This window comes from Bombina bombina, chromosome 5 (genome assembly GCF_027579735.1).
Source record: "Bombina bombina isolate aBomBom1 chromosome 5, aBomBom1.pri, whole genome shotgun sequence".
NCBI lineage: Eukaryota > Metazoa > Chordata > Amphibia > Anura > Bombinatoridae > Bombina > Bombina bombina.
In genome coordinates, this window is record NC_069503.1 from 523,785,193 (window position 1) to 523,811,047 (window position 25,855).

A 25,855-nucleotide genomic window follows, 5' to 3' on the forward strand; every position below is an offset into this window, starting at 1 on the left:
TGATATATATATACATACAGTAGCTCACAAAAAAATATTTTATTATATCTTTTCATGTGACAACACTGAAGAAATGACACTTTGCTACAATGTAAAGTAGTGAGTTTACAGCCTGTATAACAGTGTAAATTTGCTGTCCCCTCAAAATAACTCAACACACAGCCATTAATGTCTAAACCGTTGGCAACAAAAGTGAGTACACCCCTAAGTGGAAATGTGCAAATTGGGCCCAACTAGCCATTTTCTCTCCCCGGTGTCATGTGACTTGTTAGTGTAACAAGATCTCAGGTGTGAATGGGGAGCAGGTGTGTTAAATTTGGTTTTATTGCTCTCAAACTCTCTCATACTGGTCACTGGAAGTTCAACATGGCACCTCATTGCAAAGAACTCTCTGAGGATCTGAAAAAAAGATTTGTTGCTCTCCAAAAAGATGGCCTAGGCTATAAGAAGATTGCCAAGACCCTGAAACTGAGCTACAGCACGGTGGGCAAGACCATACAGCGCTTTCACAGGACAGGTTTCCTTTTGAACAAGCCTTGCCATGGTCGACCAAAAAAGTTGGGTGCACGTGCTCAGCGTCATAACCAGAGGTTGTCCTTGGGAAATAGATGTATGAGTGCTGCCAGCATTGCTGCAGAGATTGAAGGGGTGGTGGGTCAGCCTGTCAGTGCTCAGACCATACGCCGCACACTGCATCAAATTGGTCTACATGGCTGTCATCCTAGAAGGAAGCCTCGTCTAAAAATGATGCACAAGAAAGCCCACAAACAATTTGCTGAAGACAAGCAGACTAAGGACATGGATTACTGGAACCATGTCCTGTGGTCTGATGAGACCAAGATAAATTTTTTTGGTTCAGATGGTGCCAAGCGTGTGTGGCAGCAACCAGGTGAGGAGTACAAAGACAAGTGTGTCTTACCTACAGTCAAGCATGGTGGTGGGAGTGTCATGGTCTGGGCCTGCATGAGTTCTGCCGGCACTAGGGAGCTACAGGTAATAGAGGGAACCATAAATGCCAACATGTACTGTGACATACTGAAGCAGAGCATGATCCCTCCCTTCATAGACTGGGACGCAGGGCAGTATTCCAACATGATAACGACCCCAAACACACCTCTAAGACGACCACTGCCTTGCTAAAGAAGCTGAGGGTAAAAGTGATGGACTGGCCAAGCATGTCTCCAGACCCTATTGAGCATCTGTGGGGCAACCTCAAACAAGATGTGGGGGAGCGCAAGGTCTCTAACATCCACAAGCTCCATGATGTTGTCATGGAGGAGTGGAAGAGGACTCCAGTGGCAACCGGTGAAGCTCTGGTGAACTCCATGCCCAAGAGGGTTAAGGCAGTGCTGGAAAATAATGGCGGCTACACAAAATATTGACACTTTGGGCCCAATTTGGACATTTCCACTTAGGGGTGTACTCACTTTTGTTGCCAACGCTTTAGACATTAATGGCTGTGTGTTGAGTTATTTTGAGGGGACAGCAAATTTACACTGTTATACAGGCTGTACACTAACTACTTTTCATTGTAGCAAAGTGTAATTTCTTCAGTGTTGTCACATGAAAAGATATAATAAAATATTTTTAAAAAATGTGAGAGGTGTGCTTTTGTGAGATACTGTGTATATATATATATATATATGTGTGTGATGTGGGGTGATAAAGTCTTTATTAGTGAGAGGGACAAGTTTGGGGGGTGGATTAAAATGGTCAAATTGTGTATGGGGTAATTTGATAAGGATAATATTTAAGGGGGTCTATATATGTAAAACACATGAAGAGGAAGCGGCAGGCACTACTGAACAGACCCACAGGCAAAAATAGTATATAAAATACAAAAACTTTATTTTAGCACATAGCTAAGTTAAAAGGCAGACTGACAGGCAAAGGTAACAGAACGGACAAAAGGTCTTACGCGTTTCGCGCCCCCTAGTGGCACTTACTCATAGACTGTTGTCTATGTTACAACCTTAGCAATTTATAGGCTTAACATAAGAAAATTAACCCCTCAGCAACCAGATAAAAACAGGTTAAAAACATAGATAGTTCTGAGTGTACACAGGATAATTCTAAATAATAATTATTATTAAGGCATCAAAGTACACAAACAATGAATCTAAAGACTAAATGAAATAGGGCTAAATGCATCATATAACATTAAACATTAAGAATGTAGAATGTAGAAGAAGGAAACTGCATTATTGGTAACAGAAAAAAATATCATTTTTTGCATTATTGGTAAAATAATGTATGTAGGTGGGGACAGACATGATCCTCTAAAGCATGCTGTCGGCATTCATCATTGCACCAGCAGTTCTGGTGAACTGCTGGTGCAATACCGCCCCCTGCAGATTCACCGCTATTCGGCCACTAGCTGGGGGTGTGAATTAACCTGATCATATTTGATTGCTGTCCCCCACCTCAGAGGTGGCTGACAAGTTAAGGAGCAGCGGTCTTAGGGCCACTGCTTCTTAACTTCCGCTTCAGTCGAAACTGAAGTGGAGAGGGTCAGAAGCAACATCTGCTGCTTCATAAATAGACCCCATTGAGTGTTCAGTTGGATTGAGATCATGTTTGAGGTATATTTAATGGTGCTGGGAAAGTTGTGCTGGAGAGATACTTAGCAGTAAGGATTATGGTAAGGGGAAGTGTAGTTTCTTTAAATATTTAGCATATTGGATTAATAGAGGTAGGACTGTATCTCAATTCAGGTTAACTAAGATGGGAGTGGCAATGGTTATGGTTAGGGTTCATGGGTTAAAACTCTGGTACCTATGTAATAAAATTGCTAGTGTTGTGGTCAGAAGCTTGATCACTGGTTATAGTTACCATCTGTAAGGAGATGCTGTTTAGTCACATATAACACACACAGGGATAGATTTAACAATGTGCACCCGACATCGATAATGTTGATGCATACGCTGTCGGCATTAATCAGATTGGCCGCAGATTTGCGGCCAATCGGCCACTAGCAGAGGGAGTCAATCAACCCGATCATATCTGATCGGGCTAATTGCTGTCCGCCGCCTTAGAGGTGGCGGACGAGTTAAGGAGCGGCGGTCATAACATAACATTTCCGGTGAGCCGGAAAGTACGGGGATAGATAGCAGCATCCGCTGCTTGGTAAATCTACCCCTAAGGATTAGATTACAAGTAGAGTGCTAAATTATTGCGCGTCCACAAACGGGCACATTTTCACGTTTACGGTCGTGCAATAAATAACTAGCCATTACAATATCTCTGGATAATTTTCTTAATGTCCCCCAAAATAACATGTGAGGTCCCTTAAAAAAAAAGTAGTTTTTGGGGGCTAACGCTTGCGGGTGTGGGGTGTTACAAAAAAAAAATGCACTGAAAAGTGCCTTTACATTGTGGTCCCAGTAAATATATATGTATATGCTTATGTGCATTTATATTTATGTGTTAATATGTATGTATATACACATATTAACACATAAATATATACGTATATATACATATATATTTATATTTGTTGCCCATCGCTGCGTGACTCACCGCCTTTGCTGCACTAGTTCTCATGTCGTCTTCTCATGAGCTTATGGAAGCACGCTCTTGTGTGCGCAATGCTTCAGTGCAATGCAAACGTGAACTTGCTTGTAATACCAGCGCACATTTATAGCAGAATCGATATTTTGCGCTCAACTTGTAATCTGGCCCTAAATAAACAAATTAAATGCTACAATAATAAATAACAATACATACTAAATAATAGTAGCTTGATTTTCATCTGGAGCCTTTGCTGCTGCTAGATTAGAAACTAGCCCTATGTGAGATATTGAAGAAGACAACACCGTAATTCTGTTAAAAGAAATTAGGTCATATACTGAGGCTATATTTGTATACAATACATTGCTATAAATGAACTTGTATTTCCCTGCTTTACAGAGTATACGGTATTTCTTTCATTTGCAAACACTTCATCACTCTAAGGCAAAATTCCAATAACAGTTGTGACTCCCCCCCATTGATGTTCCATTTCCAGCTTTCTAAAAAAAAAAAGAGTTCTGACATATAAACATACAAGTTAAAAAGCAGAAACAGTAACTGCCAGCTTGAGTTGTTTCACAGTTGCTGGGTCCTAAAGCAAGTCTATGAATGAAGCTTTATTACAGCACAATGATGTTGGATGCCAGCACCTACAGAACTGAATAAACAACAAATAAGCAACATCTGCTTCAGCATATGTGTTTGGTAAAAAAAAAAAAAAGTCACAAAATAAAAGAATTTGTAAATGCCAAAAGCAACACTAAACTGCCAGTGCAACTGTAGAGCGATTTTTTTTAATTGCGCATGTATGCAGGCAGGCTGGTATTAGTCTCACATATGTCTGGTTGCTGCCAACCTGGGAGTATAGATGAATTTAATTAAATAAGGATTATCCTTTTTCCCAAGCCCAATTACTTATTTATAACAATGGTACAAATTACTGATAATAATGTGGTTATATATCACACGGAGAGCAAGAAAACACCCTGTTTTTTATTGCTAATTAGTAAGGGCTATGTGCATTTTGAGGTATTTTAAAATGAAATTCCTATACACAACTCCCAGAAAAACACATCATTGTAAAGTCTTCTGCAACAAAGCAGCCAGAATTAGCTTGATAGCATCGCATAAAGAAGACACAAAGCAGTCTGAATATCAGCTGTCATGGGGAGCATAGGAAATTAACCAATTGGATAGAGACGTTGGCCAAGCTATTAAACTGAGGGACTATACCTCAGGGAAAGACAATTCAACTACATTCACATTTTAGTCGGCTAAGTGTCTGCTGTAGACTCACAGCATGCACACTGCTAAGAATAACTACAATATTTGCAACATGTTTATGTGTGTGTGTTGTGTAGAAGTAAAAACCAGCGTAAACATTCTAGTTGTGATTGGTGTTAACCCATGACATGCAATTATTTTTCTATTTTTTAGCTTTATTTTTTTAGTGGTCATCTTACATATTTTTATAACCCTCCTTTACAATAATACTCATGAAAAAAAGTGCAAATTATTTTCACAATTAGTCTATTTAATTTTATTCTACCCTTTACATAAACTAAGTAAATATAAACAATGGCATTTATCAACTGACAGACGCGAACCTGTCCTATCGGGATCGCAGAGTGAGGACAGTGTATTGCAGCAATATGCTGCCTGTATTTAACACTGCACAAGCGTTTGCTTATGCAATGCCGCCCCTGCTCACACTAGCCCAATGGCGTGCAAGCAGGGAGTTTTCAGTCACCCCGGGGTGAACATACTGGGGGTGATTTAATATACTAACTAATAGCTGGCGTACCAGTTATGAAGCTACGGTTTGATGGCCGCTGCTTCCTAACTTTCGTCTGCAGGCTCGCTCATGCGAACCTGCAGCGATGCATATTCCGCTTGATAAATGGGGGCCATAGTGTGTGAAATGTAATCTAATCCAGTATTATCTTTGCATAGAAAATTAAGATAAATTGGCTCATTTACAGGATAAAATAATTTTACGTGTGCACACATGCACAATATAACATTGAAAACCACCACTTGCTTGAAAAAAATATATTTTTAAATTTCCTTGCCATTTTCCTAAAGCTTGAACATCACTTCCTTAACAATTTACTGATATTTGTCAACATGGGACTATTTATTCAAATTTAAGAAAATATTTTCAGAATATTTAGTTTGGACAAACAGAATGTGCAACAATATAAAGCAAACTAATTTCTTATTTACATTAGAGAGAACATAGGGTACTTTCTCTTACTTTATTTACCCCTTTACTTTAAAATAAGGAATGTTGAAATATGATAATTAGAAATGCTAAATAAAGGATTAATATATTGTATGATGTATGCACAAACAGATCTATTTGGAAGATCATTGACAAAAAGAGCTTATTTGTTAACACCCTTTACTTGTCTCAACCATGTCACTATAAAAAGTTGCCCCAAAAAAAGATTATTTAGAGTTAGGAAAGTTTATTTAATAAATATAGCACAGGCTCAAATTCCAAATATGGCAGTTTGTTTTTAGAAAATAGTCATGAATAAGGACATAAACTTGAATGACTTTAACCTAAAACAAGTTGCATTACTTATGTAGCTTATTTATGTGCATATCTTATAAAGAGAACATTCTCTCTCTCTTTCTTTCTATTTCTTACTCTCTCTATCTCTCTGTTTCTACTAAGAAGTGGATTTGCTATCTCAGATCAATGTAACTGACAAAATCAGTATAAAATAATATCTGGCCTATTTCCATATCATCATAACTTTAATTTAAATTTTAAATATTATATAATATGATAAACTAGTCCTAAAGCTCGTGTACACGGGCCAATTTTTTAGGTACCGCGGTTCCAACTCTTGCTCCCTCTCTCTCCCCCTCTCTTTTGCGCTCTCTCTCTCTCTCCCCCACCTCTCCTTTGAGTTCTCTCTCTCCCCCTTATTTTGCACTCTCCCCCCTCTTTTGCTCTCTCTCTCTCCCCTTTTTTGCTCTCTCTCTCCCCTCTTGTGCTCTCTCTCCCCCCTCTTTTGCTCTCTCTCTCCCACCTCTTTTGCTATCTCTCCCCTCTTTTGCTCGCTCTCTCTCTTCCCCCCCTCATCTGCTCTCTCCCCCCTCTTGCTCTCTCTCACCCTCTTTTGCTCTCTCTCCCCCCCTATTTTGCTCTCTCCCCCCTCTTTTGCTCTCTCTCCCCCCTCTTTTGCTCTCTCTCTCCCCCCTCTTTTGCGCTCTCTCTCTCCCCCCCTCTCTTTTGCTCTCTCTCCCCCTCTCTTTTGCTCTCTCTCCCCCTCTCTTTTGCTCTCTCTTCCCCTCTCTTTTGCTCTCTCTCTCCCCCTCTCTTTTGCTCTCTCTTCCCCTCTTTTGCACTCTCTCTTCCCCTCTTTTGCGCTCTCTCCCCCTTCTCTTTTGCGCTCTCTCCCCCTCTCTTTTGCACTCTCTCTCCCCCTCTTTTGTGCACTCTCTCTCCCCCCTCTCTTTTAAACTCTCTCTCCCCCCTCTTTTTTGAGCTCTCTCTCCCCCCCTCTCTTTTGAGCTCTCTCCCTCCCCTCTCTGTTGAGCTCTCTCTCTCCCCCCACTCTTTTGCGCTCTCTCCCCCCTCTTTTTGGCGCTTTTTCCCCCTCTTTTTTGCGCTCTCTTCCCCTCTCTTTTGTGCTGTCTCCCCCTTGCGCTCTCTCCCCCTCTTTTTTGCGCTCTCTCCCCTTCTTTTTTGCGCTCTCTCCCCCTCTCTTTTGTGCTCTCTCCCCCTCTCTTTTGTGCTTTCTCTCTCCCTCTTTTGCTCTCTCTCTCCCTCTTTTGCACTCTGTCTCCCCCTTCTCTTTTGCGCTCTCTCCCCCCTCTTTTGCGCTCTCTTTTAAACTCTCCCCCTCTCTTTTGCACTCTCTCTCCCCCCTCTCTTTTGCGCTCTCTCTCCCCCCTCTCTTTTGAGCTCTCTCTCTCCCCCTCTTTTGTGTGCTCTCTCTCCCCCTCTTTTGTGTGCTCTCTCTCCCCCTCTCTTGCACTCTCTCCCCCTCTCTTTTGCGCTCTCTCTCTCTCCCTCTTTTGCGCTCTCTCTCCCACCTCTCTTTTAAGCTCTCTCTCCCCCCCTCTCTTTTGAGCTCTCTCTCCCTCCTCTCTTTTGAGCTCTCTCTCCCCCTTCTCTCTCCACCTCTTTCTCTCCCACTCTCTTGCGCTCTCTCTCCCTCTTTTGCTCTTCCCCCCTCTTCTGCTCGCTTTCTTTCTTTCCTTCCTTCCTCTGTTTTGGTCTCTCCCGCCGGCCACGCCCCTCCCGCGCGCTCTAGCGAGGCCACGCCCCCTCGTCACGCCCGTCGGTCACACCTCCTCGTCATGCCTGCCACGCCCACCGGACACGCCCCATCACGGCACGCCCGACGCCGGTCACGCCCCCACCAGGCATCTTCCGCAGTGCGCACTACTCTGCAGCTGAAGGCCAGGTGTGTTTGTCCGCGCGCAGTCTCTACTGCGCATGACAGCTTCAGACAAACACACTTGGCCTTTTATAATATAGGATTGTTGTTGAAAAACCTGTCTACATAATATTAGTATAATTATTAAATTAAGGGACTTACCTTGATCTACATTACTGAGCATGTATATATCTTTTTATATTTCTAGATCCAAAAAGGGGATTTAATATCAAAAAGGCAGTAATAAATCTCTACCCCTACCATAGGGGTTGATAGCAATCCTTTAAAAAAATTTTTTTATTTATCTACAAAAATTCCCATATACTTTTTTGTGTTTGTTTATTTAAAATCATTTTCTAAATGATTGTGATTGACCCCATAATTTTATAAAATGTCATATTGGTTTTGATATAGTAGTTTTGGCTGTAACACAGTCTAACATTTCTTATATTGACCCCACTTTTTTATATTTCCTTGCAGTGGCTTCCTGTCAACCCTAAAAAATGTCACCTAAAATTGATTCAGCTGTTTATATTCAACATCAAAATGTATAATTGATCAAACACAGTAATGATATTTCTGTGGTTTAAAACCCTCTTAATGGTACCTCTTCACTAATCCGATTACTCCATTTTGAGGGCAATAGGGGTTGGCGGGAAAATGGAGTAATCAGATTGGGCAATAGCGGCAATTTATATGAGAAAGTCTAAGCAGTCGCCATTCTTGAAAACGGCCCACGTTATGGCGAGACGCGTTGAAGAGTCACTGATCGAGTTTCCTACCTGGTAAGCCTTATTTCATCATAGGGATATTTTGTTAGCACTATATAATTTTCTTTTCACAGTTTTTTTATCAAGATCTTTTAAGATATTACAGACATTATATATATTTTTTCGTACCTAGTATTGTTTTTTTGGCTTTTTATTTTGTATTTTTTGGGCATTTTATATATTTTTTTTCTTCATTTGGGGATATATAACCTTGGAACTTTATTGAGAGTTTGTGGACATATATATATGTGTAGACGCTGTGATAACTAATTATTACAATAAGTTTAATCACTTAAGGACACAGCTCCAGTTTGCTCAATTGTTCCATGACAGAATGATTTCCTCAATGGTCATTAAAGGGTTAACATTTTGTAGTCTGGGGTTGCAGAATGTTTTTTTTATTAAAGGGACATTACACACGCAAACAAATTCTATCATACTTTATCATAATGTGGTTGGGCTAAATCAGCATGATAGTTGAAGATCAATTAATTATTGGCAATTAAGGAAAACATCATCTGTTCCAGTTTCAGGTCTGTAGAACATCTCCTGCATTACTGGTTCCAGTCATCAAAACATATCAAAGTTATCTGTGATTGCATCTCTGGACAACGTTGGATACTACACTATACAACGTGGAAACAAGTTTTCCCTGGTGTCTATGACAAGACCCTCCCTACACTGTGCGGCCCTTACCTCATACAGATTGAGGTAGAAGAGTGTAAGTAGATGCCCGAAAGGGACTAGGATCTTGATCTCCTAAATTTTGACTCTATGAACTTTTGGCACAAAATAACCCTTTGATTGCTGTATTCATCACCCAGGAGTTACTGTTTTTTCTTCTACTGGGGCATTTTATTTATATATGATTTTTATACCAGGACTTTTTAATGTCTATTAGACTTAAATTGTGTTTTATTTACTACAACCTTTAACAGTACATAACCTAAAATCTCAACATTGACTGTATAACACCATTTGTAAATACTGTGCTTGTGGATATCAATTTATTTTATATTATTTTATATTATTTCATACACTTTAAATTATTTACTTTTTGCGCCAATTCACAACCCCCCTTTTCTTCTTAAAAAAAAATAAATAAAAAAAAATAAATATATATATATATATATATATATATATATATACACATAAACACAAACACAGACACACATAAACACATATCTATATTTTGCTTCAATATATATAAAAACAAACAAACAAACACACACAGATTTCCTGAAAAAATATTTCCCCAAACACAATACTGAGTGCTTAAAGCCAACAGAACTAAAGGCAATAGCTAGCTGAATAAATAATTGGTTCAAAGTTACCTCTAAACTGTAAGCTCCATGTGCATTCTCTTATTATACCTACCTAGAATGTAAGCTCCTTGTACAAACTCTTCCATTATATACCTGTATAAAACTTCTAAAATATTGGATTTCGATTGAATTGGATTTGTGCTCTCTAACTTCCTCTGAATGCAGCAAGATAAGCCATTGTTAGAAGATGGAAATCAATGGAGGTTCCCTCTGTTGCAATATGGATAGATAGCTTTGCTGATTTTTTTAAGTTAGAGGAGTATCATTATATGAAAAATAAATACAAAAAAGAGGTTTAGGATGATATTGTTTTTTATGTGGGATTCTTATATCCATTCTAAATTTTCAAATTTGTTTCCGGTGTTTATTGATATTATTTTTTTCATTAATAAAGCTGTACTAGTTTGCTCCATATATCTGATGATGTCTCTTGGAACATTGTCTGTTTTTTGCAAATATCTTTTGAAGTAGTAGTTCTAAAGATATCTGCAGCATTTTATTACTATTAATACTGCTATTGTTCCTTCTGATATGCTAAATTGTCTGACTGCTTTATGGTTGGATAACAATTTATAAAAAGAAAACAAAGAAAATTTGATAACAGTACATTGAAAAGTTGTTTAATATTTAATGTTCTATCTGAATCATGAAATAAAAATATTGAATTTTGACAGGGGCGGAGCCTACACTTGAAGCGGCAGGTTCTGTTTTGATGAAGCTCCTGCTTATATTCCATTAAAAATTGAGTTTTTGATGCAAATAAGAAGTGTTCACCTACTATAACATATATTGGGAAGCTGAAACCGGCTACATATTTTACCAGAAGTTTGGGTGACCTATGTTATCCAAGTAAGCCGCGCAGAACTTTTGCTAACTAGGCCATCACGGGCTTTTGGATGGTGAAAAGCGCGACTGTGGTTACTACATATATTCCCCTCCCCCTCAGGCCTTTGGCCTATAAAGTACGCAGATACTAGTATTGATATATAACGCAACTTCATAAAATACAACTGCATTTGAATTTTGGAAGTGCAGTACTCTACCTAAGAGATATCAAGATGGCGTTGCCCTGGTGGGATGAAGCAGTCATTGAACCTCTACAAGTACACATACAAAGAATGAAGCAAATACTGATAGCAGCGCTTCAGGAAATGTTTTCAGCAAGGCATCCTGACACTCAGAGTGACAAGTTACACTTCGTACATGAAGCAGATGTGAAAGGTGAGATACAGTCAGCGGCAGAAGGTCACAGAGCTGATCCTAGAGAGCCACCGAATGATGGCGATATGCTCTACAGGCACAGCAGGGGAAGATCGGAAAAGCTAGATGACTTCTTGACAAGAAGTGTGGTATTGGGAATATCCCAGACTCTCCAACCTGCCACACCATTGCCGCAAAGTTGTCATGGGGTATGTACAAGTCTAGATGGCCACGCGGGTTGTGAGACAGACATGAGTGGCGGTGTGCAGTTAGCGGCTGAGGATGTCAGACTCAAAGCCGGAGATTCATTGAAGAATGACGATAGGCTCTGTGGGCCCTGCAGTTATTTGCTGGATAAGATTTCTGACTCCTCCGTTAATCGAGAGGAAGTGGACATATCTCAGCAGTTACAGTCTAATTTTCTATGGACACATAACAGACGCAAAGCGTTGGGACCACGCTTGCAGACTTTGAGCTACATCGGACCTCAAGGTAGTGTTATGTGGCTTGTCCGAGATTTACAGAATGGCTGTACCCCTATTGCAGCATACCTGACTCACGAGGCGACAAGAGCTCTCCGAGTTGGAATTGGCTAATCTATCTAATAGTGGGGATAGACTGGAGGGGGATAGATTACTTCCAGTTATGTGACTCATTTCTTATAATTTAGTGGGAAAACATACGATTAAGAACTTTGAGACATCCATCTTATTCCTATATGAAAGTCCGGTGGAAGTATTACCTATTAGCTCGGCCACATTTAATTACATGTTAGAACTGCTCCTCAGAAATGCTAAGGTTTGCCTGAGATGTTGATAATCTGTTTGCTGTGTGTCTGTTTGTTCTCCTCTACTGAAATGTCCCTTACGAGGTTTATGGAGCCTGATATGTGAGGTCCATACAAGACTGTTCTGAGAGACTTCATGTATTGCTTGTTACGATACATTTTAATGGTATTTACTAGGCTCCTGAATAATACCAATGTTTTATCAAACCTCCAGTTTTCACTAGATCTGTTTTGTTTTGTTTTTTTACATAAAAGTGTTCATTAGAGGCCACCAGGGGTTGCGTTATATTCTACAAGTTGGAGCTTTTAGTACCATAGCCATCTGTATATTAGCTGGGTTTTGCTTTACATTGCCCTGCTAGATATTTAGGTTAATAGTAATTTGAAAATCTTTATCTATAGTCGACAGAGTGTTATTTTTCAGATTTAAGTATTCAGGATGTTGTCACGATAAATTAATACATAGACAATTGTGAATGCATCCCTAACAGTTCACAGTTTCTAATCCAACTTGTTTCTAGAAACAACATTAGTTTATTTGGTTATGTTGGTCTTATCTATGTACATGTGCTCTACAAAACTGATTAATTGTGGGTAGTTTTATTGCTCTTTGCTAGGTGCAGTTGTTTAATCAAAATTTATTACCATTCTATTACTGCTGATGATCAGAGAGAGACCCTATTTCTCTGCTTCCATAAGTCTGGATATTCACATCCTATTCTAACATAAATGTACAATTATTACTACAAGGACCCATAAAGGGCCCTATATGTTACAAAACTAAAAGTCTGTTATGTCTTAAATATGGTTATAATGATGTATATTTAAAACGAGGTTTTCATATTGCTATTTCATGAACACAGGTTCCTATAGTCCATAGGTATGGTATGCCTAAACAAAGTTTGTTCAATATACAGTTAATTTTACTTGTGCATAAATATCGCAATGTCAGTGTATTCCATGGCTCTTAGCCGTAATTGAAAGCTATTTCATGTCTTAGAACTGGAGCCTTTTGTTATTATATATATGGATGTTACTGTTTTATATAATCTCTATGTTCATGACAGTAATGGCTTTAGATATTGTATGTTTTTATTAACCTCAATAAAAATATTTAAAAAAAAAAAAAAAATATTGAATTTTATGTCCCTTTAAGTTAATGTTATTTTCTTTCAAAGAAACTTTTTTAATATCTCATATGTATATTTATAGATACATTTTTGATTATTGCTTTGCTTTGTTTTATCTGGTCAAGTTAAAATATGACTTTCTAAAATTGTTTGAGGGACCTTCCAGTATTGACAAGATATTTTTGAATATCTCACCAAAGCAGAAAGACTTTAGATTACTCATTCTTAAATTACCCAGTATAGCAAACATGAACACAATGTGCAAGAGTACTTACCAGTAATGCAGCCATTTAATATCCATTTTGGGCATTCATCTTCAAAGCTTTGAACCTAAACATATAAATAAAGGAATTAATGGTATTCCAACCACTTAGCTGAATAGACTCAACATACACAAGTTTAATCAGAATAAGATGGGTAGCCATAAAAAACAGAATTTATGTTTACCTGATAAATTACTTTCTCCAACGGTGTGTCCGGTCCACGGCGTCATCCTTACTTGTGGGATATTCTCTTCCCCAACAGGAAATGGCAAAGAGCCCAGCAAAGCTGGTCACATGATCCCTCCTAGGCTCCGCCTACCCCAGTCATTCGACCGACGTTAAGGAGGAATATTTGCATAGGAGAAACCATATGGTACCGTGGTGACTGTAGTTAAAGAAAATAAATCATCAGACCTGATTAAAAAAAACCAGGGCGGGCCGTGGACCGGACACACCGTTGGAGAAAGTAATTTATCAGGTAAACATAAATTCTGTTTTCTCCAACATAGGTGTGTCCGGTCCACGGCGTCATCCTTACTTGTGGGAACCAATACCAAAGCTTTAGGACACGGATGAAGGGAGGGAGCAAATCAGGTCACCTAAATGGAAGGCACCACGGCTTGCAAAACCTTTCTCCCAAAAATAGCCTCAGAAGAAGCAAAAGTATCAAACTTGTAAAATTTGGTAAAAGTGTGCAGTGAAGACCAAGTCGCTGCCCTACATATCTGATCAACAGAAGCCTCGTTCTTGAAGGCCCATGTGGAAGCCACAGCCCTAGTGGAATGAGCTGTGATTCTTTCGGGAGGCTGCCGTCCGGCAGTCTCGTAAGCCAATCTGATGATGCTTTTAATCCAAAAAGAGAGAGAGGTAGAAGTTGCTTTTTGACCTCTCCTTTTACCGGAATAAACAACAAACAAGGAAGATGTTTGTCTAAAATCCTTTGTAGCATCTAAATAGAATTTTAGAGCGCGAACAACATCCAAATTGTGCAACAAACGTTCCTTCTTTGAAACTGGTTTCGGACACAGAGAAGGTACGATAATCTCCTGGTTAATGTTTTTGTTAGAAACAACTTTTGGAAGAAAACCAGGTTTAGTACGTAAAACCACCTTATCTGCATGGAACACCAGATAAGGAGGAGAACACTGCAGAGCAGATAATTCTGAAACTCTTCTAGCAGAAGAAATTGCAACTAAAAACAAAACTTTCCAAGATAATAACTTAATATCAACGGAATGCAAGGGTTCAAACGGAACCCCCTGAAGAACTGAAAGAACTAAATTGAGACTCCAAGGAGGAGTCAAAGGTTTGTAAACAGGCTTAATTCTAACCAGAGCCTGAACAAAGGCTTGAACATCTGGCACAGCGGCCAGCTTTTTGTGAAGTAACACAGACAAGGCAGAAATCTGTCCCTTCAGGGAACTTGCAGATAATCCTTTTTCCAATCCTTCTTGAAGGAAGGATAGAATCCTAGGAATCCTAACCTTGTCCCAAGGGAATCCTTTAGATTCACACCAACAGATATATTTTTTCCAAATTTTGTGGTAAATCTTTCTAGTTACAGGCTTTCTGGCCTGAACAAGAGTATCGATAACAGAATCTGAGAATCCTCGCTTCGATAAGATCAAGCGTTCAATCTCCAAGCAGTCAGCTGGAGTGAAACCAGATTCGGATGTTCGAACGGACCCTGAACAAGAAGGTCTCGTCTCAAAGGTAGCTTCCAAGGAGGAGCCGATGACATATTCACCAGATCTGCGTACCAAGTCCTGCGTGGCCACGCAGGAGCTATCAAGATCACCGACGCCCTCTCCTGATTGATCCTGGCTACCAGCCTGGGGATGAGAGGAAACGGCGGGAACACATAAGCTAGTTTGAAGGTCCAAGGTGCTACTAGTGCATCCACTAGAGCCGCCTTGGGATCCCTGGATCTGGACCCGTAGCAAGGAACTTTGAAGTTCTGACGAGAGGCCATCAGATCCATGTCTGGAATGCCCCACAGCTGAGTGACTTGGGCAAAGATTTCCGGATGGAGTTCCCACTCCCCCGGATGCAATGTCTGACGACTCAGAAAATCCGCTTCCCAATTTTCCACTCCTGGGATGTGGATAGCAGACAGGTGGCAGGAGTGAGACTCCGCCCATAGAATGATTTTGGTCACTTCTTCCATCGCCAGGGAACTCCTTGTTCCCCCCTGATGGTTGATGTACGCAACAGTTGTCATGTTGTCTGATTGAAACCGTATGAACTTGGCCCTCGCTAGCTGAGGCCAAGCCTTGAGAGCATTGAATATCGCTCTCAGTTCCAGAATATTTATCGGTAGAAGAGATTCTTCCCGAGACCAAAGACCCTGAGCTTTCAGGGATCCCCAGACCGCGCCCCAGCCCATCAGACTGGCGTCGGTCGTGACAATGACCCACTCTGGTCTGCGGAATGTCATCCCTCGTGACAGGTTGTCCAGGGACAGCCACCAACGGAGTGAGTCTCTGGTCCTCTGATTTACTTGTATCTTCGGAGACAAGTCTGTATAGTCCCCATTCCACTGACTGAGCATGCACAGTTGTAATGGTCTTAGATGAATGCGTGCAAAAGGAACTATGTCCATTGCCGCTACCATCAACCCGATCACTTCCATGCACTGAGCTATGGAAGGAAGAGGAACGGAATGGAGTATCCGACAAGAGTCTAGAAGTTTTGTTTTTCTGGCCTCTGTCAGAAAAATCCTCATTTCTAAGGAGTCTATTATTGTTCCCAAGAAGGGAACCCTTGACGGAGATAGAGAACTCTTTTCCACGTTCACTTTCCATCCGTGAGATCTGAGAAAGGCCAGGACAATGTCCGTGTGAGCCTTTGCTTGAGGAAGGGACGACGCTTGAATCAGAATGTCGTCCAAGTAAGGTACTACAGCAATGCCCCTTGGTCTTAGCACAGCTAGAAGGGACCCTAGTACCTTTGTGAAAATCCTTGGAGCAGTGGCTAATCCGAAAGGAAGCGCCACAAACTGGTAATGTTTGTCCAGGAATGCGAACCTCAGGAACCGATGATGTTCCTTGTGGATAGGAATATGTAGATACGCATCCTTTAAATCCACCGTGGTCATGAATTGACCTTCCTGGATGGAAGGAAGAATAGTTCGAATGGTTTCCATCTTGAACGATGGAACCTTGAGAAACTTGTTTAAGATCTTGAGATCTAAGATTGGTCTGAACGTTCCCTCTTTTTTGGGAACTATAAACAGATTGGAGTAGAACCCCATCCCTTGTTCTCTTAATGGAACGGGATGAATCACTCCCATTTTTAACAGGTCTTCTACACAATGTAAGAATGCCTGTCCTTTTATGTGGTCCGAAGACAACTGAGACCTGTGGAACCTCCCCCTTGGGGGAAGTCCCTTGAATTCCAGAAGATAACCTTGGGAGACTATTTCTAGCGCCCAAGGATCCAGAACATCTCTTGCCCAAGCCTGAGCGAAGAGAGAGAGTCTGCCCCCCACCAGATCCGGTCCCGGATCGGGGGCCAACATTTCATGCTGTCTTGGTAGCAGTGGCAGGTTTCTTGGCCTGCTTTCCCTTGTTCCAGCCTTGCATTGGTCTCCAAGCTGGCTTGGCTTGAGAAGTATTACCCTCTTGCTTAGAGGACGTAGCACTTTGGGCTGGTCCGTTTCTACGAAAGGGACGAAAATTAGGTTTATTTTTTGCCTTGAAAGGCCGATCCTGAGGAAGGGCGTGGCCCTTACCCCCAGTGATATCCGAGATAATCTCTTTCAAGTCAGGGCCAAACAGCGTTTTCCCCTTGAAAGGAATGTTAAGTAGCTTGTTCTTGGAAGACGCATCAGCCGACCAAGATTTCAACCAAAGCGCTCTGCGCGCCACAATAGCAAACCCAGAATTCTTAGCCGCTAACCTAGCCAATTGCAAAGTGGCGTCTAGGGTGAAAGAATTAGCCAATTTGAGAGCATTGATTCTGTCCATAATCTCCTCATAAGGAGGAGAATCACTGTCGACCGCCTTTATCAGCTCATCGAACCAGAAACATGCGGCTGTAGTGACAGGGACAATGCATGAAATTGGTTGTAGAAGGTAACCCTGCTGAACAAACATCTTTTTAAGCAAACCTTCTAATTTTTTATCCATAGGATCTTTGAAAGCACAACTATCCTCTATGGGTATAGTGGTGCGTTTGTTTAAAGTGGAAACCGCTCCCTCGACCTTGGGGACTGTCTGCCATAAGTCCTTTCTGGGGTCGACCATAGGAAACAATTTTTTAAATATGGGGGGAGGGACGAAAGGAATACCGGGCCTTTCCCATTCTTTATTAACAATGTCCGCCACCCGCTTGGGTATAGGAAAAGCTTCTGGGAGCCCCGGCACCTCTAGGAACTTGTCCATTTTACATAGTTTCTCTGGGATGACCAACTTGTCACAATCATCCAGAGTGGATAATACCTCCTTAAGCAGAATGCGGAGATGTTCCAACTTAAATTTAAATGCAATCACATCAGGTTCAGCTTGTTGAGAAATGTTCCCTGAATCAGTAATTTCTCCCTCAGACAAAACCTCCCTGGCCCCATCAGACTGAGTTAGGGGCCCTTCAGAAATATTAATATCAGCGTCGTCATGCTCTTCAGTATCTAAAACAGAGCAGTCGCGCTTACGCTGATAAGTGTTCATTTTGGCTAAAATGTTTTTGACAGAATTATCCATTACAGCCGTTAATTGTTGCATAGTAAGGAGTATTGGCGCGCTAGATGTACTAGGGGCCTCCTGAGTGGGCAAGACTCGTGTAGACGAAGGAGGGAATGATGCAGTACCATGCTTACTCCCCTCACTTGAGGAATCATCTTGGGCATCATTGTCATTGTCACATAAATCACATTTATTTAAATGAATAGGAATTCTGGCTTCCCCACATTCAGAACACAGTCTATCTGGTAGTTCAGACATGTTAAACAGGCATAAACTTGATAACAAGTACAAAAAACGTTTTAAAATAAAACCGTTACTGTCACTTTAAATTTTAAACTGAACACACTTTATTACTGCAAATGCGAAAAAACATGAAGGAATTGTTCAAAATTCACCAAATTTTCACCACAGTGTCTTAAAGCCTTAAAAGTATTGCACACCAAATTTGGAAGCTTTAACCCTTAAAATAACGGAACCGGAGCCGTTTTGAACTTTAACCCCTTTACAGTCCCTGGTATCTGCTTTGCTGAGACCCAACCAAGCCCCAAGGGGAATACGATACCAAATGACGCCTTCAGAAAGTCTTTTCTAAGTATCAGAGCTCCTCTCACATGCGACTGCATGCCATGCCTCTCAAAAACAAGTGCGCAACACCGGCGCGAAAATGAGGCTCTGCCTATGCTTTGGGAAAGCCCCTAAAGAATAAGGTGTCTAAAACAGTGCCTGCCGATATTATTATATCAAAATACCCAGATAAAATGATTCCTCAAGGCTAAATATGTGTTAATAATCAATCGATTTAGCCCAAAAAAAGTCTACAGTCTTAATAAGCCCTTTTTGAAGCCCTTATTTACAATCGTAATAAACATGGCTTACCGGATCCCAGAGGGAAAATGACAGCTTCCAGCATTACATCGTCTTGTTAGAATGTGTCATACCTCAAGCAGCAAGAGACTGCTCACTGTTCCCCCAACTGAAGTTAATTGCTCTCAACAGTCCTGTGTGGAACAGCCATGGATTTTAGTGACGGTTGCTAAAATCATTTTCCTCATACAAACAGAAATCTTCATCTCTTTTCTGTTTCTGAGTAAATAGTACATACCAGCACTATTTCAAAATAACAAACTCTTGATTGAATAATAAAAACTACAGTTAAACACTAAAAAACTCTAAGCCATCTCCGTGGAGATGTTGCCTGTACAACGGCAAAGAGAATGACTGGGGTAGGCGGAGCCTAGGAGGGATCATGTGACCAGCTTTGCTGGGCTCTTTGCCATTTCCTGTTGGGGAAGAGAATATCCCACAAGTAAGGATGACGCCGTGGACCGGACACACCTATGTTGGAGAAATATTGTTACACACTTATGAATTTAACATAGAATATAACACAAAAACATATTAGAATCAAACAAAGATTTTCAATTTAAAGGGGCTGTAAACACCTTGATTTTTTTTTTATATATTAGATGTTTAGTTATGCATAATAATAATGAAACTATGCAATGTATTTCCATTCATTCTTTGAACTCTTTTCATTAACTTACTTCTAAAATTGAGCACATTTGAATTCTGTATTGTGTAATAATGTTATCACTGGGGCATTGGTTAGCCTTGTTGTCTCTTGAAAGCGAATTGCCGTATAAAGTTAAAAACTTGTCTGCTGTGTTCTATAGCAATATATATAGCATTCATATGTGTTCTATGTGTTCTATAGCAACACAATAGAAATTTCTTGTAATTACAAGGTGATTTCTGTCCCATCAAACTAAATATTATTTTCAAGCAACTGATTTATGCCAGCTCTATCTATTTATCTATCTATCTATCCACATATATATATATATATATATATATATATATATATATATATATATATATATATATATATGTGTGTGTGTATATATATATAAACATAATTTATGCTTACCTGATAAATTCCTTTCTTCTGTTGTGTGATCAGTCCACGGGTCATCATTACTTCTGGGATATAACTCCTCCCCAACAGGAAATGCAAGAGGATTCACCCAGCAGAGCTGCATATAGCTCCTCCCCTCTACGTCACTCCCAGTCATTCGACCAAGAATCAACGAGAAAGGAGAAACCAAGGGTGAAGTGGTGACTGGAGTATAATTAAAAAAAAATATTTACCTGCCTTAAAAAACAGGGCGGGCCGTGGACTGATCACACAACAGAAGAAAGGAATTTATCAGGTAAGCATAAATTATGTTTTCTTCTGTTATGTGTGATCAGTCCACGGGTCATCATTACTTCTGGGATACCAATACCAAAGCAAAAGTACGCGGATGACGGGAGGGATAGGCAGGCTCATTATACAGAAGGAACCACTGCCTGAAGAACCTTTCTCCCAAGATAGCCTCCGAAGAAGCAAAAGTGTCAAATTTGTAAAATTTGGAAAAAGTATGAAGCGAAGACCAAGTTGCAGCCTTGCAAATCTGTTCAACAGAGGCCTCATTCTTAAAGGCCCAAGTGGAAGCCACAGCTCTAGTAGAATGAGCTGTAATTCTTTCAGGAGGCTGCTGTCCAGCAGTCTCATAGGCTAAACGAATTATGCTACGAAGCCAGAAGGAGAGAGAGGTAGCCGAAGCCTTATGACCTCTCCTCTGACCAGAGTACACGACAAACAGGGAAGACGTTTGTCGAAAATCCTTAGTTGCCTGCAAGTAGAACTTGAGGGCACGAACTACATCCAGATTGTGTAGAAGACGTTCCTTCTTTGAAGAAGGATTTGGGCACAGGGAAGGAACCACGATCTCTTGATTGATGTTCCTGTTAGTGACTACCTTAGGTAAGAACCCAGGTTTAGTACGCAGAACTACCTTATCTGAATGAAAAATCAAATAAGGAGAATCACAATGTAAAGCTGATAACTCAGAGACTCTCCGAGCCGAAGAAATAGCCATTAAAAATAACACTTTCCAAGATAACAACTTTATATCAATGGAATGAAGGGGTTCAAACGGAACTCCTTGTAGAACGTTAAGAACAAGGTTTAAACTCCATGGCGGAGCAACAGTTTTAAACACAGGCTTGATTCTAGCTAAAGCCTGACAAAAGGCCTGGACGTCTGGATTTTCTGACAGACGCCTGTGCAACAAGATGGACAGAGCTGAGATCTGTCCCTTTAATGAACTAGCCGATAAACCCTTTTCTAAACCTTCTTGTAGAAAGGACAATATCCTAGGAATCCTAACCTTACTCCAGGAGTAACCTTTGGATTCGCACCAGTATAGGTATTTACGCCATATCTTATGGTAAATCCTTCTGGTAACAGGCTTCCTAGCCTGTATCAGGGTATCAATAACCGACTCAGAAAAACCACGTTTTGATAAAATCAAGCGTTCAATTTCCAAGCAGTCAGCTTCAGAGAAGTTAGATTTTGATGTTTGAATGGACCCTGTATCAGAAGGTCCTGTCTTAGAGGTAGAGACCAAGGCGGACAGGATGACATGTCCACTAGATCTGCATACCAAGTCCTGCGTGGCCATGCAGGCGCTATTAGAATCACTGATGCTCTCTCCTGTTTGATTTTGGCAATCAATCGAGGAAGCAGCGGGAAGGATGGAAACACATAAGCCATCCCGAAGTTCCAAGGTGCTGTCAAAGCATCTATCAGAACCGCTCCCGGATCCCTGGATCTGGACCCGTAGCGAGGAAGTTTGGCGTTCTGGCGAGACGCCATGAGATCTATCTCTGGTTTGCCCCAACGTCGAAGTATTTGGGCAAAGACCTCCGGATGAAGTTCCCACTCCCCCGGATGAAAAGTCTGGCGACTCAAGAAATCCGCCTCCCAGTTCTCCACTCCCGGGATGTGGATTGCTGACAGGTGGCAAGAGTGAGACTCTGCCCAGCGAATTATCTTTGATACTTCCATCATTGCTAGGGAGCTTCTTGTCCCTCCTTGATGGTTGATGTAAGCTACAGTCGTGATGTTGTCCGACTGAAACCTGATGAACCCCCGAGTTTTTAACTGGGGCCAAGCCAGAAGGGCATTGAGAACTGCTCTCAATTCCAGAATGTTTATTGGTAGGAGACTTTCCTCCTGATTCCATTGTCCCTGAGCCTTCAGAGAATTCCAGACAGCGCCCCAACCTAGTAGGCTGGCGTCTGTTGTTACAATTGTCCAGTCCGGCCTGCTGAATGGCATCCCCCTGGACAGATGTGGCCGAGAAAGCCACCATAGAAGAGAGTTTCTGGTCTCTTGATCCAGATTCAGAGTAGGGGACAAGTCTGAGTAATCCCCATTCCACTGACTCAGCATGCATAATTGCAGCGGTCTGAGATGTAGACGTGCAAAGGGTACTATGTCCATTGCTGCTACCATTAAACCGATCACCTCCATGCATTGAGCTACTGACGGGAGTTGAATGGAATGAAGGACACGGCATGCATTTAGAAGCTTTGTTAATCTGTCTTCTGTCAGATAAATCTTCATTTCTACAGAATCTATAAGAGTCCCCAAGAATGGAACTCTTGTGAGAGGAAAGAGAGAACTCTTCTTTTCGTTCACTTTCCATCCATGCGACCTTAGAAATGCCAGAACTAACTCTGTATGAGACTTGGCAGTTTGAAAGCTTGAAGCTTGTATCAGAATGTCGTCTAGGTACGGAGCTACCGAAATTCCTCGCGGTCTTAGTACCGCCAGAAGGGCACCCAGAACCTTTGTGAAGATTCTTGGAGCCGTAGCCAATCCGAATGGAAGAGCTACAAACTGGTAATGCCTGTCTAAGAAGGCAAACCTTAGATACCGGTAATGATCTTTGTGAATCGGTATGTGAAGGTAAGCATCCTTTAAATCCACTGTGGTCATGTACTGACCCTTTTGGATCATGGGTAAGATTGTCCGAATAGTTTCCATTTTGAACGATGGAACTCTTAGGAATTTGTTTAGGATCTTTAAATCCAAGATTGGCCTGAAAGTTCCCTCTTTTTTGGGAACCACAAACAGGTTTGAGTAAAACCCTTGTCCTTGTTCCGACCGCGGAACCGGATGGATCACTCCCATTAATAACAGATCTTGTACACAGCGTAGAAACGCTTCTTTCTTTATCTGGTTTGTTGACAACCTTGACAGATGAAATCTCCCTCTTGGGGGAGAGAATTTGAAGTCTAGAAGGTATCCCTGAGATATGATCTCTAGCGCCCAGGGATCCTGAACATCTCTTGCCCAAGCCTGGGCGAAGAGAGAGAGTCTGCCCCCCACTAGATCCGGTCCCGGATCGGGGGCCCTCGATTCATGCTGTCTTAGGGGCAGCAGCAGGTTTCCTGGCCTGCTTGCCCTTGTTCCAGGACTGGTTAGGTTTCCAGCCTTGTCTGTAACGAGCAACGGCTCCCTCCTGTTTTGGTGCAGTGGAAGTTGGTGCTGCTCCTGCTTTGAAATTCCGAAAGGGACGAAAATTAGACTGTCTAGCCTTAGCTTTGGCTTTGTCTTGAGGCAGGGCGTGGCCCTTACCTCCTGTAATGTCAGCGATAATTTCTTTCAAACCGGGCCCAAATAAAGTTTGCCCTTTGAAAGGTATATTAAGTAATTTGGACTTAGAAGTTACATCAGCTGACCAGGATTTTAGCCACAGCGCCCTACGTGCCTGAATGGCGAATCCTGAGTTCTTAGCCGTAAGTTTGGTTAAATGTACTACGGCCTCCGAAATGAATGAATTAGCTAGTTTAAGGACTCTAAGCCTGTCCGTAATGTCGTCCAGCGTAGCTGAACTAAGGTTCTCTTCCAGAGACTCCATCCAAAATGCTGCCGCAGCCGTAATCGGCGCGATGCATGCAAGGGGTTGCAATATAAAACCTTGTTGAACAAACATTTTCTTAAGGTAACCCTCTAATTTTTTATCCATTGGATCTGAAAAAGCACAGCTATCCTCCACCGGGATAGTGGTACGCTTAGCTAAAGTAGAAACTGCTCCCTCCACCTTAGGGACCGTTTGCCATAAGTCCCGTGTGGTGGCGTCTATTGGAAACATCTTTCTAAATATTGGAGGGGGTGAGAACGGCACACCGGGTCTATCCCACTCCTTAGTAACAATTTCAGTTAGTCTCTTAGGTATAGGAAAAACGTCAGTACTCGCCGGTACCGCAAAGTATTTATCCAACCTACACAATTTCTCTGGTATTGCAACAGTGTTACAATCATTAAGAGCCGCTAAAACCTCCCCTAGTAATACACGGAGGTTCTCCAATTTAAATTTAAAATTTGAAATATCTGAATCCAATCTGTTTGGATCAGAACCGTCACCCACAGAATGAAGCTCTCCGTCCTCATGCTCTGCAAGCTGTGACGCAGTATCAGACATGGCTCTAGTATTATCAGCGCACTCTGTTCTCACCCCAGAGTGATCACGCTTGCCCCTTAGTTCTGGTAATTTAGCCAAAACTTCAGTCATAACAGTAGCCATATCTTGTAATGTTATCTGTAATGGCCGCCCAGATGTACTAGGCGCCACAATATCACGCACCTCCCGGGCGGGAGATGCAGGTACTGACACGTGAGGCGAGTTAGTCGGCATAACTCTCCCCTCGCTGTTTGGTGAAATTTGTTCAATTTGTACAGATTGGCTTTTATTTAAAGTAGCATCAATACAGTTAGTACATAAATTTCTATTGGGCTCCACCTTGGCATTGGAACAAATGACACAGGTATCTTCCTCTGAATCAGACATGTTTAACACACTAGCAAATAAACTTGCAACTTGGTTACAATCTTATTTAACAAAAACGTACTGTGCCTCAAAGAAGCACTAAACGATTAAATGACAGTTGAAATAATGAACTGAAAAACTGTTATAGCATCAATCCTTGAAAACAACACAACTTTTAGCAAAGGTTTGTTCCCATTAGTAAAGTAACAATAATTAAATTTGAAACGTAAAAATAACAGAGCAACGTTTTTAATCACAGTCAATATATAAATCTCACAGCTCTGCTGAGAGAATCTACCTCCCTTCAAAGAAGTTTGAAGACCCCTGAGTTCTGTTAGAGATGAACCGGATCATGCAGGAAATACAAGAGTAACTGACTGGAAATTTTTGATGCGTAGCAAAGAGCGCCAAAAACGGCCCCTCCCCCTCACACACAGCAGTGAGAGAGAAACGAAACTGTCACAATTAAAACAAGCAACTGACAAGTGGAAAAATAATGCCCAAACATTTATTCACTCAGTACCTCAGAAAATGCAAACGATTCTACATTCCAGCAAAAACGTTTAACATAATAAATACCTATTAAAAGGTTTAATGTACTTTTTACAGAGTAATTCCAGTGAAGTACCATCCCCAGAATACTGAAGTGTAGAGTATACATACATGTCATTATAACGGTATGGCAGGATTTTCTCATCAATTCCATTCAGAAAATAAAAACTGCTACATACCTCAATGCAGATTCATCTGCCCGCTGTCCCCTGATCTGAAGCTTTTACCTCCCTCAGATGGCCGAGAAACAGCAATATGATCTTAACTACTCCGGTTAAAATCATAGTAAAAACTCTGGTAGATTCTTCTTCAAACTCTGCCAGAGAGGCAATAACACGCTCCGGTGCTATTGTAAAATAACAAACTTTTGATTGAAGTTATAAAAACTAAGTATAATCACCATAGTCCTCTCACACATCCTATCTAGTCGTTGGGTGCAAGAGAATGACTGGGAGTGACGTAGAGGGGAGGAGCTATATGCAGCTCTGCTGGGTGAATCCTCTTGCATTTCCTGTTGGGGAGGAGTTATATCCCAGAAGTAATGATGACCCGTGGACTGATCACACATAACAGA

General features: G+C 41.2%; 1 protein-coding gene across 1 annotated transcript in view; it reads right to left on the bottom strand.

Annotated features, from left to right (window-relative positions):
* The window catches only part of ITPRID1 (ITPR interacting domain containing 1), a 410,540-nt gene that overhangs the window by 85,357 nt on the left and 299,328 nt on the right, over positions 1–25,855 (bottom strand). The window contains exon 9 of the mRNA XM_053714442.1: positions 13,398–13,452. Within this exon, the coding sequence (XP_053570417.1) occupies positions 13,398–13,452 (55 nt within the window). The remainder of the gene's footprint in view (positions 1–13,397; positions 13,453–25,855) is intronic.